General features: G+C 32.1%; 1 protein-coding gene across 6 annotated transcripts; it reads right to left on the reverse strand.

Annotated features, from left to right (window-relative positions):
- Positions 1–5,200: 5,200 nt before the first annotated feature.
- Positions 5,201–17,506, reverse strand: LOC134695112 (uncharacterized). 6 transcript variants are annotated; one of them, XM_063556304.1, is made up of 7 exons: positions 17,325–17,506; positions 17,041–17,127; positions 16,585–16,685; positions 13,217–13,622; positions 12,205–12,434; positions 10,116–10,389; positions 5,201–6,317 (listed from the first exon to the last, which is right to left on the reverse strand). In XM_063556304.1, exons 4-7 carry the CDS (start codon positions 13,431–13,433, stop codon positions 5,362–5,364), a joined length of 1,677 nt encoding a protein of 558 aa, XP_063412374.1. In that variant the 5' UTR covers positions 13,434–13,622; positions 16,585–16,685; positions 17,041–17,127; positions 17,325–17,506; the 3' UTR covers positions 5,201–5,361. The 6 variants fall into 6 exon arrangements, with proteins under 6 accessions (XP_063412374.1, XP_063412371.1, XP_063412372.1 ...); XM_063556301.1 differs by lacking the exon at positions 16,585–16,685; XM_063556302.1 differs by lacking the exon at positions 16,585–16,685 and having other exon boundaries at positions 17,220–17,506.
- Between the last annotated feature and the right edge of the window lie 1,611 nt (positions 17,507–19,117).

Genomic DNA, 19,117 nt, shown 5'->3' on the forward strand with positions numbered 1-19,117 from the left:
AAAGTACTTTTTTTATTAAAAATCACTGTTATATATAGTCCAAAATTAATAAATTTGTGTAGACATGTTAATAGTACTCTCATTAGCAAAAAATAGACGTTAATCAACAAAGTCTTATCCTATAACATGTATAATAGTAGGGTGCCCAGTATCGAAAAAGACGTCTAGTTAACGAGTTTAAGTTAACGGATAACATACGGCTATATTTATATGCAAACGACTGGAAAATCATTATATTTTTTAATCATGAATGTCGTCGTATGCTACCGTGGTCACGTTTTTCAAAATTTTGTGGTTTCTTAGGGTACCCACAGATACCTCATCATACAGACCATCTTCAACACGAAAAATAAAATTATTGCTTTCTATTTTATTTGTTCAAATGATACTCATCATTTAGCTTAAAAATTAAATTTATCATATAATTAAAGATGAAAAGATTTATATAATTTGAAAATAAGTATTTTATGATTTTAGTATGGCTATTTTTTTAGCTGAAATTTACCACATTTTGAACAAAAGAAAATTTATTACGTGTAGCTTTCATGGAATTTTTACTCTGATTAATACATCAATAACACATGGTTCATATGTGTGCCAAATATCTTTTGTGAAATGTTAATCGATGAGAAGAAAATAGCAATTCAAAACACAAATTCAGTGATAATTCTGCCTTGTTTCAAACACGCCTTTTCTCGTGCCGTTAATCGTTTTGTAGCTTACACTACCAGGTCATTAACTAGGACAATTTTCACTAATTTAATTTCCATTTTTTGCTTGTCGTATGGTCGAATTGTATATATGGAATGGTCCAGTTAGTTTGAAGATCGTTGTTTTTTAATTGGAAATATTTTTTGTTGGTTTTCATAACTTTAATTGTTTTTTTTTATTGATAGTTTTGTTATTATTGTAATATACAAATCAAATCCTTCGATCACGTTTCGGACCCGGAATATGACACACATTTATAGTCCTGTTAAACAGCTAATCAAACCATAAGCGAAGTAAGAATGAAATTAACACAATGGGATAAGTGTGTTATATGTCAAGGTTCTTTTACTGAATTGCTTATTAATAATCGAGTAATAAGCACAAACAAAAGCTTTATCGAGGCTATGGGAGCACCGAAATATTTGAGTTTATTGCCTGATGCTTCAGACCTAGACCATTTTCGTACTGATGATTACAAAATGTTGTAGCATCATTCTTGCTACAAATCTTACACTAGCCGACATAACTGAAGTTTTTTTTTAAAGCTGAATGAAGTTCTTGATCGTCTGTTAAAGTGTTTCAGAACATAACATATCTATAGAAGGTCGTCAAATTCCTGCTTGGAAAAAGTCTTTTTTAGTCAGTGAGATCCATCAGGCCTTAATCAGATTTCTTGGGGAATCGATTGTTCAGCATCATAGTAAATCAACAGTTGCTATGAAACACGAGAAAGTCATATTCTAGCTAGCAAAGGACCCTAAATCAGCTCAGAAATAGTATTTAGGTTTTAAGAATTATTTTGTACGCCCAATGAAGTAGATATTCGCATGATTTTACATATGCATGCTATTCATGTAGACAAAGAGATAGGTGTGAAAGGAATCAAGGGAAGGATAATAATAAATCACTATATATATAGATACAGATGTTCTAATCTTATGCGTTCTTTACATCCACTCCACGCAGCATACACATGAGCTATGGTTTCAAACAGACACTATTACTTGAATACAAGTTTTTCGCATCTATATAAATATAGGAAGATGTGGTGTGAGGGCCAATGAGACAACTCTCCGTGCAAATAACAATTTAAAAAAGTAAACCATTACAGGTCAATGTACGGCCTTCAACACGGAGCCTTGGCTCACACCGAACAACAAGCTATAAAGAGTCCCAAAATTACTAAAAACCATTCAAACGGAAAAAACCAACGGTCTAATCGATATAAAAAAAAATGAGAAACGAGAAACACGTATAAATTACATAAACAATTGACAACTACTGTAAACCTGGCCACGAAATATGTAAAAGTCTCGGGTTTGTCTGTAACTTTCTACCACATGTGCTGTTACTGTGCATGTATTACATGATGCAATACAACGTATTGGACCCTGTTAAGGATCAGTAAGCGCACTGTGTTTTAGTCTTGAAGGACAGCCCAGAAGATTTTACCGATTTGTCAAACCTTTCTCATTGTGACATCGCTGAACCTATAGATGCAGATCGATGATCTTGTTGTCAGGTTTGATGATCTCAAGTCAAACTAAAAATAGATCACTGCGACCTAAACAATTTGAGAGTAAAATTGGCTACAATTTAAAATTTCTCCCTTGTCAAACTTCTACCTTGTGAATCTTCTTTTAAACAATATGTAATAAGAGTTTCACTCCAGACGTAAATTTTATGTCTTCCCGTGTAGCAGAACTACACCTTAGCATTCCCCTCTTCAAAATGGGCAATGACTTGTTCCTTTCTATCTCGGAGGTCATATGTCATCCGAATTTCTGCAAGATTTAGTTTCTACTTGTAAGGGGAATTCTGTGTTTTCAAAGGGTTGCATTTGCATTGATCAAAATCTATCATGTATAGATGTATGCCCATGTCAGGCAAATGACATATGTCAAAATGTAAATACTCGTGTGGTTGTAGTTAGACAAATTGATGACGACAAAAATGACGATTTATAAGATTTCATTTTTCCGTATGTGTCTTATAAATCATTGTTAGCAATTGAATGAAGATAACGCAGTCCATTATTATATTTTCTAAACAATACATTAAACATCTTCTCAATTTTGAAATCGTGGGAAATATAGTAATAATCTATCTAGTGAGGAAAGATATGTAAAAAAAAAATGATAAAAAAATCTGCTATCAGTTCTTTGACGTTGACCGGTGAACTACAGGAGACCATCGAATGTAGTGTAGGTAATACTAGCCTCGATCATAATTTTCCATTTGCATTTGTTTTTCTCTATCGTGTTTTGCCATGCTGAAGTTTGTCTATCTTCAGTTTATAAGTTTTTAATGTTCCTTTGGTTTCTCACGCCTATTTCGTTTGCAATTGTTTGTAAAAAACATAAATGCTGAACATAACCCTCTCCCTCATTATATTTTGGGAATACTTGTAAACATTATAGCCAATTGTTGTTTATTTAGTGATTTGTATATGTAGGATAGGGTTTCTAATACCTGTCTTGTTTTCAAAACTTTTTCCCCTCCCCCTTTTTCTCTGTTTGCAGTCATTTTAACTTCTGTAAAGCAAAGCTATACACAGAGCTTTATATTCAACCAAATGTGATGTTAATTTTGAAACAAATCATTTATATATACTCTTTAACACACAATAACAGATATTTTATTTTTACCTTGAAATTGACGAACACCTTACTATCAAAAGACGTGAAAATCACATTTTTTTCTTCGACAAATGATTAAAGTTAAGATCTAAAAAATATCTTTAGATCGTACTTGTAGCGAATTTAATACAAAAAAAATCAAATTTTGAAATTAAAATAGGTCAAGGTCACTGTTATTGAACAGCTATTCGAAAATTTCAAATTTGCACCCGATATACAAAAAAGTCAATTTAAAGTAATTTTTGGCGATAACAATATAAAATTAGTTCTAAATATAGATTCATAAGATATTTTTCTCTAAATTAGTTGTTTTTATTTTCCTCCAAACGCATATATGTAGGCGAAACTAGCTATCTAAACTGTGACTGTGCATTTTTCTTGATTTTTTGCTTTGACCTTTGACCCTGCTTAAAAAAAACGTGACCACGACTGACAACGACGACAACGCTATTTCGATGAGGCTTGTTCTCCTCTTTACAAGGATATAAAAGATAGCCGTATGTTATTCCGTTAAGGCAAATCGATAAAATTATTGATTGGGCACCCTGTTCTGATAAAATCTTAAACTTTCCAAGTGACGTATGCCAATTACAATTACTATTTCAAAAGTGCTACGAACAAACTGTGACATTTCGGGTACTAATGCCAAAACATATTTTTTACAATTTTAACAAAATACAAACATAATATTTTTCTTTCTTCAATTAAACATATTTTTTTTATCCAAAATATTTGAGTTTATTGCCTGATGCTTCAGACCTAGACCATTTTCGTACTGATGATTACAAAATGTTGTAGCATCATTCTTGCTACAAATCTTACAAATATAAGCCAAATAACACACCATGACAAAAAGAAAAACACAAAAATACTGAACTCTGAGGAAAATCCATAATCGCATGGCAAAATCCAATGACAAAACACATAAAAAAGAATGGACAAGAACTGTCGTATTCCTGACTTGGTACAGGCATTTTCAAATGTAGAAAACGGTGGATGAAACCGGGTTTTATAGCGCTAAATCTCTTAGAGTCCCATCAAATTGTGTTATATTTACAATGATGCGTGAACAAAACATACATAATAAATGACAAATGCATGCACAATGTCAGAAATATGACAATAATTTCCAAGTTAGTTGATAAAGTTGATCGATTGGTTTTGTCTTTTTAATAGACTTGCGCCTTTTTGAAAATCCCTTGGAGTTTCAGTTCTTTCATTAATACATTTCATGGAAAGTTAAGATCAGTCATGTATCGACAGAGAATATACTCAAACAGAACTATTACATTATTTATTAAATATGGTAGCCATATTTTTTTGTCATGGTTTAGTCAACAATTTTGAATATAAAAATAGAGAAAGGAAATGGTAAATGTGTCAAAGCGACAACCACCCGACCATAGAGCAGACAGAATGAATGCATTAAAAGGCAAAATTCTACCCAAATTAAGGTAAACTGACTTCAAAGTTTAAAGAAAGGTCTTCTTTCAAACCCTGATATAAAAAAAAAAGAATTGGTAGACAGACATTAGAACCAAATATCGCACATGGCTTTTCAGACCTGCAATTATGCAATGTTTATTTTGTAGTATGCGTTAAATTTGTAACAAAACAAACTAAACATTTTTTACCTGTGTTTACAATTCCCTTTGTTCATGTTGTTAAATAAATTGAATATCCGTAGAATGTATGTTTTTTCTTAATCATTTGGTGATAATATTTACTCCCTATATGTTAATTTCACAACAAAAATTGTAACACATAAATGATTTTCAAAAAGGTAAACACAGGGAGAATAAATCAAAAGAGACAAACATCATTATAATTTGTGTCTAAAACATAAGAAGTGAAAATAACATTTTTATTTTGCATTACATAATTTCTATACATTTATTCTATTACTATTAGCTTTTCAATAATAATGTCTATTTACATTGAAAAACCTTGTTAACTGGAGATGCATGCTTGGAAAAAACATCAAGTACTAAATCACACTCACCATGATCTTTCAACAATCAATCATTTTGAAGTATTCAGAAAGGAAGTCAAACAATTCATCATGTACAGTACTATAAATGCCATTGCGTTTATGTATAAAAGTACCATCTAGGGTGTCAAGTGCTTTCTTCAGTTTTACCTTTGATGTACTTCTGCTGATTTCATATGTATTGCATGTTTCTTCTATGAATGGTTTTTGTGCATCTGTCATTTTCCCTCTGAACCAGTTTTCTTCCAAATGATTACCAAAGTGAACACATAATAAAGCCAGACCACATATTTTATAGTTCCCTTCATCACCATGCCTCCTTAAACTGTCTAATTCATTTCTATAGACTTCAAATGGATTTATGAAATATTCATTAACATCTCCAATTCCCCTCTTATGATGTAAATAGCATAAAAGTGGAAAGAATTCACATTTTTGTGATAATTTATCAATATTGTCCAAACTTGTACCCATATATTTATTTGCTATGATATTTTTTTCCTCAATTGTAAGACTAAACTTATCTGATATTAAGTTACATTCACAGGATTTAAAAGGTGTTAATATATTAAACCTATCATCTTTATAGATTTGCAACCTACAAGATACAATAATCTTACAATATTTGTCTGCAATAACGTTATCAATTGTAGGTAAAAGTTGTTTCCAGCTCTCAATAGAATGATCGTTGGCAGTAAAATTTCCCAAAATATCATCTACCACAAAGACTATATGTTTATCAGGTTGATGATAATTTTCAATATCATCGGGTTTTGTCACAGGGATTATTTTGTATCCTTCCTTCTGTAAAACTAGTGCTGTGTGTCTTGCAATAAATGATTTCCCAACTCCTAATGGACCAGTTAAAGTCACACAACTGTTGTCATGTAAACATTGTAGGACATAATCACTGGCTCTCGTAGACACAAACATCTTATCTTTCTTTTTCCAATCTTCTATTTGTTTTTTTATTTGATCTGAAAAGAAAGCCCAATAAATATAGCTATCAAAAAATTGAAAAAAAATATATACTTGGGGATATTCCCTACTCTGTTTTAAAATAATTCAACAAGCTTTTTAAAATACTGTTATGAATTGCTAGTATAGAATTAAAGGAACTAAAATAGCAGAAAAAAATGTAGGGTGTGTGTGCTTGTTTTAAAGAAATTATTCTTTCTAGACTTTTAGTACATTTGAAATTGGCACCCTTTTTCTTTCAAAAATTATTAAAAAAAAATTAAAAAAATAATAACATTTAAAGTATTTTCAAATACGACTTTTTAAAACTTTATGCAATAGAAAAATGAAAATAAAAAGAAATTAATTGAAAATTGATTGAAAGTATGAATTTTAACTTGGCTATCATGTGGAAAAACATACAAGTGTTCGGTAAACAGGAAGTTGTCAAGTAATGAATCTGAAAACGCTTCACACGGTAGAACTAACTTATATAAACCCTGAAACCAAATTTCAGAAATGCTTGTATTGTAGTTCCTGAGAAAATTGTGACAAAAATTTTCAACTTGGCTATCATGTGTAAAAGCATACAAGTGTTCGGTATACAGGAAGTTGTCGAATGATGAATCTGAAAACGCACCACACGGTATAGCTGAGTTATATGCAGCCTGTAACCATATTTCAGAAATCCTTGTAGTGAAGTTCCGGAGAAAAATTTGACGAAAAATATTCATGGGACGGACGGACTGACTGACGGACTGACAGAAGGATGAATGGATGGATGGAAGGACAAACAGAGGTAAAACAGTATACCCCCCTTTTTTAAAGCGGGGGTATAAAAATACATTGTTTTTGAGTTCCAGAAATTCATTTAACGACCTGGAGTCAGGAGGGTTCTTTCAGGGTGCGTCTTGAACAATGTTGAAGAAGTGAACCTAAATACTAAATAGAGAAATCCAGACAAGACAACGTTCAAACTACAACTAAATTATGCCCTTAGGTCAAAGTTTAATGTCAAATAAAGGTCATAACAATACACCACACAAACGTTGGTGATAATGCCCTTAGGTCAAATTTAAATGTCAAATAATGGTCATTACAATACAATACATAACACTTCGTCAAATAGTAAAACCACGTATTAGTTAATTTTTGGTATTCTAAACTAGAGGCTCCCAAGAGCCAGAATTGCTCACCTGTGATTTTGTTGCTTAAAACTTTCATCAATGATTTTCTTTGCTTTTCAATATATATATATATTGATGAAGGGATTAAAAATGCCATTTAAATGTTCATTGTATTTTCTTCAAAAACAAATAAATGCATTTTACCCATATGTTCCATTTTAACCAGTGTTTCTATGTTTCTTGGCGTACAAGGAAATAAAATATAAAATTAATACTAGATTCTTTTAAAAATCTATAGCTAAAGTTAAAAAACATGAACAACTTGTGTAAATAGTTATCAAAAATACCAATTGTGTAAAATTGACCTTAAAGGGTAAAAACTCCTTAAGGGGTCATTTGACAGTATCGGTCATATTTACTTTTTGTAGATCTTACTTTGCTAAACATTATTGATGTTTATAGTTTATATCTGTCTATAATAATATTAAAGACAATAACAAAGTCTGCAAAGTGTCCTTAAAACTACCAATTTAATAGCATCAACCAAACAATGGGTTGTTCGATTTGTCTGAAAATATCAGGGCTGATAGATGTTAACCAATTGAACAGTTTAATTGTCAGATTTGCTCTAAAAGCTTTAGTTTTTGAAATAAAAGTAATTTCAGAGGAGAAGATTTTTGAAATAGTTTACGACAGACTACGGCGACAGACATCTAGTGATGGCATAAACTCAAATGAGGTCCTTTGGGACCAGGTGAGCTAAAAAGGTTGTATTATTGGCCTACTTAGATCTGACATTTGCAAATTTCCATTTTTATTCAAGAGTACATGTATCTGAATAGTTTATGTCAGATGAACCCTACCTGCCAGACATGTACACAATACAAACATATTTATGTAACAATAGTTTTGATGTATTGCTTTTAGGAAATGACACACATTCCTTACTTATAATGCTTACCCTGACATCTTTTAAGTCAGCCTTATTTAAATAAAGGAATAAGTAGCCAAAAGAGAATATGGTCACAAGTGAATGCTTGTGGAAAAACACTTCCCCTGACATAATAAGTCAAAAGCTTTATCATGTTCATTAAAGATTCAACTGTTGTTTGCATTTTATTTTTCTAAAATTCCTTTCCTTATCATGATTATGGCTATAAAAAGATTGTACTGTATTTTTCTATTGGGGGGGGGGGACAAACTATTTCACAATTAAGTGTCAAATATCTGTTGCTACTGAAAATAGGAATCTTTTTTATGAAGTTTATCTATTAAACATACACAACAATCAAATGCTTGATGTCCAGTTTAAAGCAATAACATTTAATCCCTTTTCCATTTGTCTTGCCTAAACAGAATATCAAACAAAGCTTAAGCATGGCAAAAAACTAGATTTTTACATCAGAAATGTAGTCACAACAGCTTAGAGTGGAGTAACAAAAAGTTAACTAAATGAAAAATGTGTCCCCATGGTCACATATGATGCCCCCACTATCATTAAAAATTATAAAGGGATACATAACTAAAGAAATGTAAAAGTGACACCATCCACTTTTTGTACTTGATTTGTGTTTTGTGTAAATAAGTAGTGTGTATAGGTTCATATGGGACAAACTGAAGTTACAGAAAGCAAACTTGAAATTTTGCAATTTTTATTTATAAAGAGGTATAAATCGATAATGATTAAAGTGACGCTACCAGTATTCAAATTGATCTGTATTTTGTTGGGATAAGCATTGTGTGTAAGTTTCATAACATTTGGTTGAGGCAACTCAGGTCAGACAACAGAAACTAAAATTTTTGCAGTTTTTCCATTTATAAAGGGGCATATGATAACACTAAAATGGTTAAAGTGACACCACACAGATCCAAACTTGATCTGCGTTTTGACGTAATAATCATTGTGTATAAGTTTTCTAACATTTGGTTGAGGTAAACTTAAGTCATAGAACGGAACTTAATTTTTTTGGTAATTTTTCTTTTTACAAAGGGCATAACTCAAGAACGGGTTAAGTGACACCACAAAAATTCAAACTTGTTCTGTGTTTTCGATAATAGGCATTGTGTATGAGTTTCATAAAATTTGGCTGAGGCAAGCTCAAGTTAGAGAACGGAAACCAATTATGGGACGTAATGACGGACAAGGGTACTTAATGTACTCTCCACTACGGCAGGGGCATCAAAAATGATATACAAATGCAATACTCTAACATTTACAATACTGTGAGGTTACATAATAAATTGACTTTAGCCATTATGCCTTGATTTAATATAAATAAAGAAATTCATATGTGTTTAGACTAGTACAAGAATACTCTTGTGAGACATTAGGAGTTCATTCACCAATAATAAGTTATGTGTTATATTACCCTTTGTTCTCTTGACACACATTTGTATTGATTTGACACGTGTCAAAACTTTTAAACCTGTGGTATCCAAAATATGAATACAAAAAGGTAGCTAGTTTCAAATATTAAGTAAAACAAAATTGAATCCAACATATGATTTTCTGGGGAAAATTTGTTTGATTACATAGAAAATCCCTAAAGCATGACTGGAGCAGGCCCCCTTAGGTCAGTCATCGAGACCCCTTTTTGAGATCTGCACTAAGAGGTCACTCCGAGGAATCATAAAAAATCTGATCTCTTACAGAATTAAAATTGTATACAGGTAATTTCCTCAACAGCTAACCTCTAATATTCATAGGTATAGGATCATTCAGTGAGTTCTTTATTTCTTCCATTTCTTTTGTCACTACTGCATGGTTTTCTTCAAGTAATTCATTGGATTTTATTATTTCAGTATGAGACAGCTTCAGTTTTTCAAATAATTCTTTCAGCTCACGGATTTCATTATTCGAATGCTTAATGTCTTTTATTATTTCTTGGTTTGTTTGATCTAATGGTTTGGTTTTCATATCATCACACTCCTGCTTCATTTGCTTCCCGCCTAATCTTTCAATGGCCTATAAAATATTGGATGAAACTTTCACTTTAAATATAAAGCAATTAATATATACAAAAATTAAGATGTGGTATGAGTGCCAATGAGACAACTCTCCATCCAAATAACAAATTAAAAAAGTAAACCATTATAGGTCAATGTACGGACTTCAACAAATAAATTACATACAATAACGACAACTACAGATTTCTGACTTAGGACAGGTTCTAATGGTATCAAACCTTCTCCCTTTTTGTGAAACAAAAGCATAACATCACGACATAGAAAAACACACGATAAAATATCAATTTCAATTGGCAGGCTTAACTCAATAAAAAAACGTAAATTAATACACTATGAACGATATCTGAATGCAATCTAATATAGTTGTTAAAATATTGGGGACAAACATTCAATGACAAAAAGCAAACAAACAAGTCCAAACAAAGCCATGGCAAGACAACACTGCGAAATATCTAACCCTTCACTCTTATATGCAGGGGTTCTAAATCAGGTTGGTGAATGAACAAAAATGAAAGAAACTAGAGGCTCCAAGGAGCATGTATCGCTCACTTGATATTTGGATATACAATTTATACATGAAAAAATGAACCATTACACTTTCCCTCGTGTTTCAGAAAACTTTTGTAAAAGATTACAAAAATTTTGAAAAATTGTTAAAATTTAATTTAAAGGGCAATATCTCCTTCATGTCCTTATGGGGTCAATTGACCATTTTGGTCATGTTGAGTTATTTGTAGATCTTACATAGTTGAACATTATTGCTGTTAATAGTTTATATCTATTTTTAATAATATTCAAGATAATAACCAAATACAGCAAATTTTCTAACTATAATCATTTTCAAGATAACAATCAAAAACCTCAAAATTTCCTTAAAATGACCAATACAGCAACATCAAACAGGTTGTCTGATAAATTTGATAGAACTTGACCAGATGAACAATTCAACCTTGTCATATTTGCTCTAAATGCTTTGGTATTCAGATACAAGCCAAAATCTACATTTTACCCCTATGTTCTAATTTTAGCCATGGCAGCCATCTTGGTAGGCGGCTGGGTTATCAAACACATTTTTAAACTAGATACCTCAATGATGATTGTAATAAAGTTTGGTTGAATTTGGCCAAGTAGTTTCAGAGGAGAAGATTTTTTATAAAAGTAAACAAAGATGGACGACAGATGCCAAGTAATGAGAAAAGCTCATTAAGCCCTTTGGGCCAGGTGTGCCAAAAAGGTGCAAAATGTTAAATGTATGAAAATTCTAGAGAAAAGTCTTTCCTGTCATATCTTAAATTGCTTATATCGTGAAAAGAAGGCCTTTTAATTATTACTAAAATTAAGAATGACAATGGGGTATGTGTCAAATAGACAACAACCTGAACGAATAGCAGAAATCACTTATTAGATCCGTCATTTCAATTTCAGTGTACGGCAGACTTTTAATAGAAAGCTTTATAAAAATCCTCTATCCTGTTAAGAGGATAAAAGAATTAAAAATTAGTTTTTCTGTTGACATTTTTAGACAAATGATTTGCACTTTTGATTCTGGTATGGCAAAGTTGCCATTTAATTTTGTTACATATACCTGTAGGCTGTAGTATCATTTATTTAAGGAAAAAATTATTAACAAACCAACAACTGGTTAGAGTTTTTATATATCATTATATATATGCAGGACTTTGATGAACTGCAATGTCTATGCTGACGTGCAATGTATTAAAGCTGAAGTGTGAATGGGAACACGGATGTTTTTTTTTACTGCAAATGGAGAAAATATTTAATTTTTGGGGAATAAAATCTGATATACACTTACATCAGACATATCATTCCATGCTGTTTTAAAGTGATTAATATCAACTTTGCTATCATCCAGATGAGCTAAGTAATTCCTGTAATATTTGATTCTTGCCAAATCTGCAGCTGATGTGGTCTCCATAGCAGCAGGTAAACGGTCAAATCCACAAGATGGAGGATTCATTGGAGTCAAGTTCCTCAGTAAGGTAGTCATCAGGGTCACATCAAAAGTTTTAGAATCTGGAACATCTGGAAAAAACAGCATATGTGAGCATATAACAGCATATGTGAGCCGCGATGGACATCCGGATATTCCAATGGTTTAATTGCAATCAATGTTCTCTTAAATAAGATATTTGTATGCATTTCCCATAGGGTCCTTTTTTTAATTAAGTTCCTGCTGACAACCACCGTTGATGGTTGATGGCCTAAAAAGTTCCAACATTTTGGCAGCACCTCATAAGGAACATTCATGCCACGTTTGATTTCATTCCATTTAGTGGGTCTCTAAAAGAAAACATTTGTATGTATTTCCCATAGGGTCCTTTGTTAAACTAATTCCCTGCTGGCAACCATCTTGGATGATTTATCGGCTACAAAGTTACAACACTCTGTCAGCATCTCATAAGGAACATTCATGCCATGTTTAATTTCTTTCCATTTAATGGGACTTTAAAAGAAAATATTTGAATGTTTTTCCAGTAGGGTCCTTTGTTAAAGTAAGTCCCTGCTGGCAACCATCTTGGTTGATGGATCGGCTACAAAGTTACAACACTTTGTCAGCATCTCATTAGAAACATTCATGCCATGTTTGGTTTTATTCCATTAGGGTGTTTTCTAGAATAAGATGAATGTAAAAAGTTAACCACAACAACAGACAACTGTGGGCGACAAGTAATGAGAAAAGCTCACTTGGCCCTGTGAGCAATGTGTTCTAAGAATGGAAAAATTATCATTAATGAACTATTAGGGGTAGACTAACAATTTCAGCCCTGACAACTAGTTTGTAAATCTTTTCTTTCTGCACTTACCAGGACATCTTGGAAACAGGAGGTTCCACTGTGATTGGTTGATTCTATGTACCCTTTTCAATTCAGTTAGTTTTTTAAGCTCTTTCTTCAATGAGGTATTTAATAATGCAGGAGCAAACTCAAAATCAAAAAGAGTTCTTACAGCACGTGGAGAAACTCCTGTCAGTAACAAACTCATTCGAACATAGTTTTCTTCCTCTACAGAAAAAGATGCCATGGTAAACTCTTCTTTATTCCTTGTACAAACTTAAAGTCTACCAGAAAGACGATAATCTTCGAAGTTGTAAAAACCTAGACATCTTTTTCATGGCTTTCAAAATGGTTTATACATTGTAAATATTGATCCCTTTTCTGTCCATCTTATCAAGATAACCATCAGTGACCATTATGAAAGCTGGTACATATCCTGAAGAAAATAATAACCTTAAGTTACATTATGTAGCATGCTAATAAATACAGAGGCCTATACCCATTAGATATTATATCTTTGCCATAATATTTTGTTCAGCTGATATATTCTAAGTTAATGTGACCTTGATATTTGTAATAATGACTTGAAGGTTTATAGAGATAATGCATCCTGAAATTGACAAACAAGTGTCTAATGTTAGCTAGGGTTAAATAAAATTAAGATGTCCCAAGACACAACAACCCAACCACAAAGCAGACAGCCGAAGGCCACCAATGGGTCTTCAAATCAGCGAGAAACTCCCGCACCCGTAAGAGTCCTTCAGCTGGCCCCTAAATATATATATGTAAACTAGTTCAATGATAGTGGACGTCTTACATGTACTAAACTCGAAATTATACACAAGAAACTAAAATTACCTGGAGGCCCTAAAGAGCCTGTGTCGTCCACCTTGGTATATGTGCATAATAAGCAAACTAAGGACACAGATGGCTTTACAAAATTTATGAAAATTGTTTAAAATTCACTATTAAGGACAATTACTCCTTATTATGTCCATTGGCTATTTTGTTCATGTTGACTTATTTGTACGTCATACTTTGCTGTACATTATTACTGTTTACAGTTTATCTCTATCTATAATAATATTAAAGATAATAACCAAAAGCTGCAAAAATTTCTTAAAATTACCAATTCAGGGGTAGCGACCAAACAACGGGTTGTCTGATTGGTCTGAAAATTTCAGGGCAGACTGATATTGACCTAATGAACAATTGTCTCCCTTAAATGCTTTGGTGTCAGAGATATGAGCCAAAAACTGCTTTTACTCTATGTACTATTTTAGCCATGTCGGCCGTCTTGGTTTGCAGGCAGGGTCATCGGACATATTTTTTTCAACAAGATCCCTAATAATGATAGTGGACAAAGTTTGGTTTGATTTCTCTCAGTAGTTTCAGAGGGAAAGATTTTTGTAAAAGATAAAAATTTACCAAAAATTGTTAAATAATGACTATAAAGGGCAATAGCTCCTGAAGGGGTCAACTGACCATTCTGTTCATATTGACTAATTTGTAGTTCTAACTTTTTGTGATTTTACTTTTTGATGAACATTATTGTTGGAACAGTTTATATCTATTTCTAATAATATTCAAGATAATAACCAAATACAGCAAATTTTCCAATTCAGGGGCAGATACCCAACAACAGGTTGTCCGAATCATCTGAAAATTTCAGGGCAGGTAGATCTTGACCTGATCAATAAATTTACCACCATGTCAGATTTGATCTAAATGCTTTGGTTTTAGATAAGCCAAAATCTACATTTACCCCAATGTTCTATTTGTAGCCATGACGGCCATCTTGGTCGATTGGCAGGTTAACCAGACACAAATTTTAAACTAGATACTTTAATGATGATCATGGCGAATTTAGTAAAAAATTGCCCAGTAGTTTCAGAGGAGAAGATTTTTGTAAAAGTTAACGACGAAGACGAAGGACGACGACGGATGACGGACGACAAGTGATGAGAACAATTCACTTGGCTCTTTTTGCAGATTCTCATTTAATCGGAAAATGACTTCGAGAGGCTCAGATTTATACATAAATCCATATCTGTGGCTCATGTATGATCTCTATGTTAAACTCAGTGAATGTAGAGATGAATCGTTATTTATAATTTGTCTAGGAAATGACCCTTCAACTGTGCTAAGTGACTTCGATTCATTTAAGCGACTTTACCACGTTCATGTAATAAAATCTTCAACCGAATACAATCAACAATTGAACTATACAGTATAGTGTTAGCATATGTAATATCAACAGCTCGAAACATAAACTCTTTTACACTATTAAAGGCTTGCACTATATATTAACATTTTTATTTATAAGTAAATATAACTTAATTAGTTTTATTTTCTCTTATTAATGTAGAAATTTATTATTCATGATAATATAGTTCATGTAATTTCTATAAAGAGGAAATAAAGATGCGAATGAATGTATGACAGCCAGTGACGTTGGCCTTCTGCATTCTTGTTGTTTAAATTAACATAAACCATTATTGATTTGAAGAATGAGAAAAATTGATAGTTTACAAAATGGTTTAGTTATTATAAAGAATTGAACGTATGCATACATGTTCAACATTTCCCAATGCCCGCAAAAATAAGCAACAAAAAACACAACCCAAAACACAACGAAAATAAACCGTTAATAATAGAAAGTACATTTGTAAGTACTTGGGTTAACTAAGTAAGCATCAATAAACTACCTTTTCACTCAAATGTTGATCCATTTGTCGTAACTTTTGCTCTCTTAATAAAAAGGGATTTTCTTGTTATTGATTGATTGTTGGTTGCTGTACGCCGCATTAGCACAAAAAGGCTATATCGCGGCGAGGATTTTCTTGTAAAATATATAACCATATATCAACTAAGGTTGCAGTCTGATTTCAAATACTCACAATATGTATTTTAATAATCATTGGAAAACAAACCCTAGCTATTTTGCACTTTATAGTGGCCATTTTTTGTAGATTTAACCTTGATCTAAGAGACCTTGAAATCAATAGTGTTCTTCCTCATCGTGCTCATATAATATTATTGACTTTATATCTGTGGTGCATCTTAAACTAATCTAATCAGAAACTAATAAATGTAAGCAAAGTAAAAGTTTCAAAACCAATAGACCATGTCTTGTTTTTTTAGTAGTATTTGTAGACCGTGCCATTGTTTTTTTTTGTAGGTAGGCCATCTTCTGTTCGACAGTCCATATTTTCACATCATACTGTTCATAGGTCAAGAAATAAATTCCCTACAATGTTTTAAAATTGCCTCCATCAATGTTTTTACTCATTTTCCAAGTCCCAACTTAAATATTTCAATTTTTCAGCATCTTTTAAAAAGTTCTAGATCTACCTTCTAATTTCTTTTAGAAATCGCAGGTCAAGCCATTTACGTACCTGTTACCTTTAAAGAATCTTAAACATGTTACTGTAATACAGGAGGTCGAGGTAAAATGAACTGTCTGACGGGCAATAGGACTCTGTTAGGTACGCACATACTAAAATATGATTATTTTATTACTTATAAATTATAAGAAAATAATTAACATAAAATCAAATAGACATGACAATTGTCTAAAATATGGTTTACACTTCGTGCTTGAAGTTGAAGTGGTTTGTGTGTGTTTGTGTAAATTCTCAGGACAGCACAATCATAATACATTAAATTTATAAACTGGCTAACGATATGGGTGTGGTAAACTATGTCTTCTTAGTTCACGTGTAGCGTGTCTGTCTTTTGTTTGGTGATAGTCAGGTAAAGAGCTCACGAGAGTTCATGTTTTGTCTGTTATTATGTGTATATATATTATATGCCGACTCTGAATAAAATTTACTATTTACTTATTTACTTACTGTTCGTGTATTGTCGTACTTATGATTCATTCAACGAGGATAATGTTTTAGTGGGCACACATATTCCGACCTCAGCATCCAAAAGTCCTAAAATACAGAAGGAGAGGAATTTGCATAAGTGACTTAATTGTCACTTGTTTTCTAATCCATGTATTGTATTTATGTATATATCAACTTACTGATTAAACTATTGTTTACACTAAAACACGGAAATCGTAAAACGCGGAAGTGAAATTTGACATATTTATAGGATGTAGTACGCCACTCTGTTTCAAAATAATAACCTTTTTAAAATACTGTTAAAAATTTATAACATCCAAATAAAGGAACTAAAAAATCCGGAAATGACGACTTCCCGAGGAAGCTTTTCAGATAAAATCTTCAATCTTCAATCTTTTGTCGTGATGACAGGGTAATCTCTCTTGTAAACATACTATCATCTCTTTTGTACTTAGTCACTTAGATATTGTAGATGGCGCTTTTATAAATGTTAAAGAATGAATGTTACTAAGAATAGAAATGAAAGAAAAAAATATTAATCAGGAAATTGAAATGACATGACAAAAAAGTTGTCGATGATTAAATTGTCACGGAGCTGTTATAAGGCACTGGCTTTCAAGACTCATGTTCAGATATACATATTTATTATATATACAGGTTCAAAAATATACACTTCAATTAATTTACATTGTTTGATATATAGACACATCCATTCACTCTCATTAACTATCCCCAACTCTCTCGCATCTAAACATTCACCAATTTTTGTTATCGTGAAGGCCTTCATCACTTTCATCACTTTCTCACACATAAAATCGTCATTCATCCCCAGACCACACAACTAAACGGACAGAATATCAACAGCGACATAAATTATACGGCTTCTAATTATGAATGATTAGAGCAATCTCATTAAAATCCGATGTTCTGATACGCTACCCTCCACTAGTGTTAGAACATATCAGAACATCGGATTTTAATGAGATTGTGATTAGAGTTAAAACACAGCTGCATTATACATTAAATATAACGGTCAATCAGACAGTCTGCTAAAGTTTACTAAAGCAATAAATTTACAAATACTTAACACTCTTTACTATAGAAAATTAATGTGGGCAATTAAATACCGATCTAAGATAAGATATATAAATGTGCAAAGTTTCACACTTTGACAAAATTATCCACTAAAGCGGTTTGTTTCCTCTATGTACTCCGCTTATAGTTGAGTGATATTTTCGGCATTTTGCAGATTGATTGGAAATAAATTGTCTAAATCTGTTGAAATTTGTCCTGTTATGAAGTAGATTTGATGAAATAATTTATCTCTAGCATCTGAATGCAGATCACATTCAAAAAGGTAGTGTTGTACATTTTCTTTTTGTTTGCAGTGATCAAAGGTTTCAGAGTCTATGTGCTGGTTTAATAAATTGGTATGCATTTAATTTGGAATAACCTGTTAGTAAATTCCTAAACGATTTGAACCATAACCCCAAAGCCAATCCGTACCATCCCTTTGTGGTATGGATACTTGTGGTATAATTTCAGAGAGATCCATACATCGTTCCACAAGTTATTGTCTGGAATCAATATGCTTATGCGGGCCCTTTTTAGTACTTTATTCCTAAACGGTCGGTCGGGTTGTTTTCTCTACGACATATTTACCATTTCCATTCTCAATTTAATCATGTTATATAGATGAAAGGCAATGTATTTTTACCTTAAAAAAAACCATTCAAAAGTAATACAAATATAGTTAGGGTTAATTTGTTGAAGACAAAATCAATATTGGTATCAATTAAAACAATAGTTAAAGACCTTTTAACAACATTACTGAGATAAACTTTACTAATATATATAAATATTTGTTTAAAGTGTCGATGAGGTAAAGCCAAACATACTAATCATATCTTCGTATCAATGACGAATTTAGTAAATGTTTTAAGTAATTTACGGTTACGAAATCATTTTCGTTTATTTTGCCCACATATTGTTCTGTCATTATAATGGATTGTTTTACTGAGACTGTCATACAAGTGTTAGGTTTAGCTAGCTATATAAACCAGATTTAAACAATCAT

The sequence above is a fragment of the Mytilus trossulus genome, chromosome 13, assembly GCF_036588685.1.
Source record: "Mytilus trossulus isolate FHL-02 chromosome 13, PNRI_Mtr1.1.1.hap1, whole genome shotgun sequence".
Classification (NCBI taxonomy): domain Eukaryota; kingdom Metazoa; phylum Mollusca; class Bivalvia; order Mytilida; family Mytilidae; genus Mytilus; species Mytilus trossulus.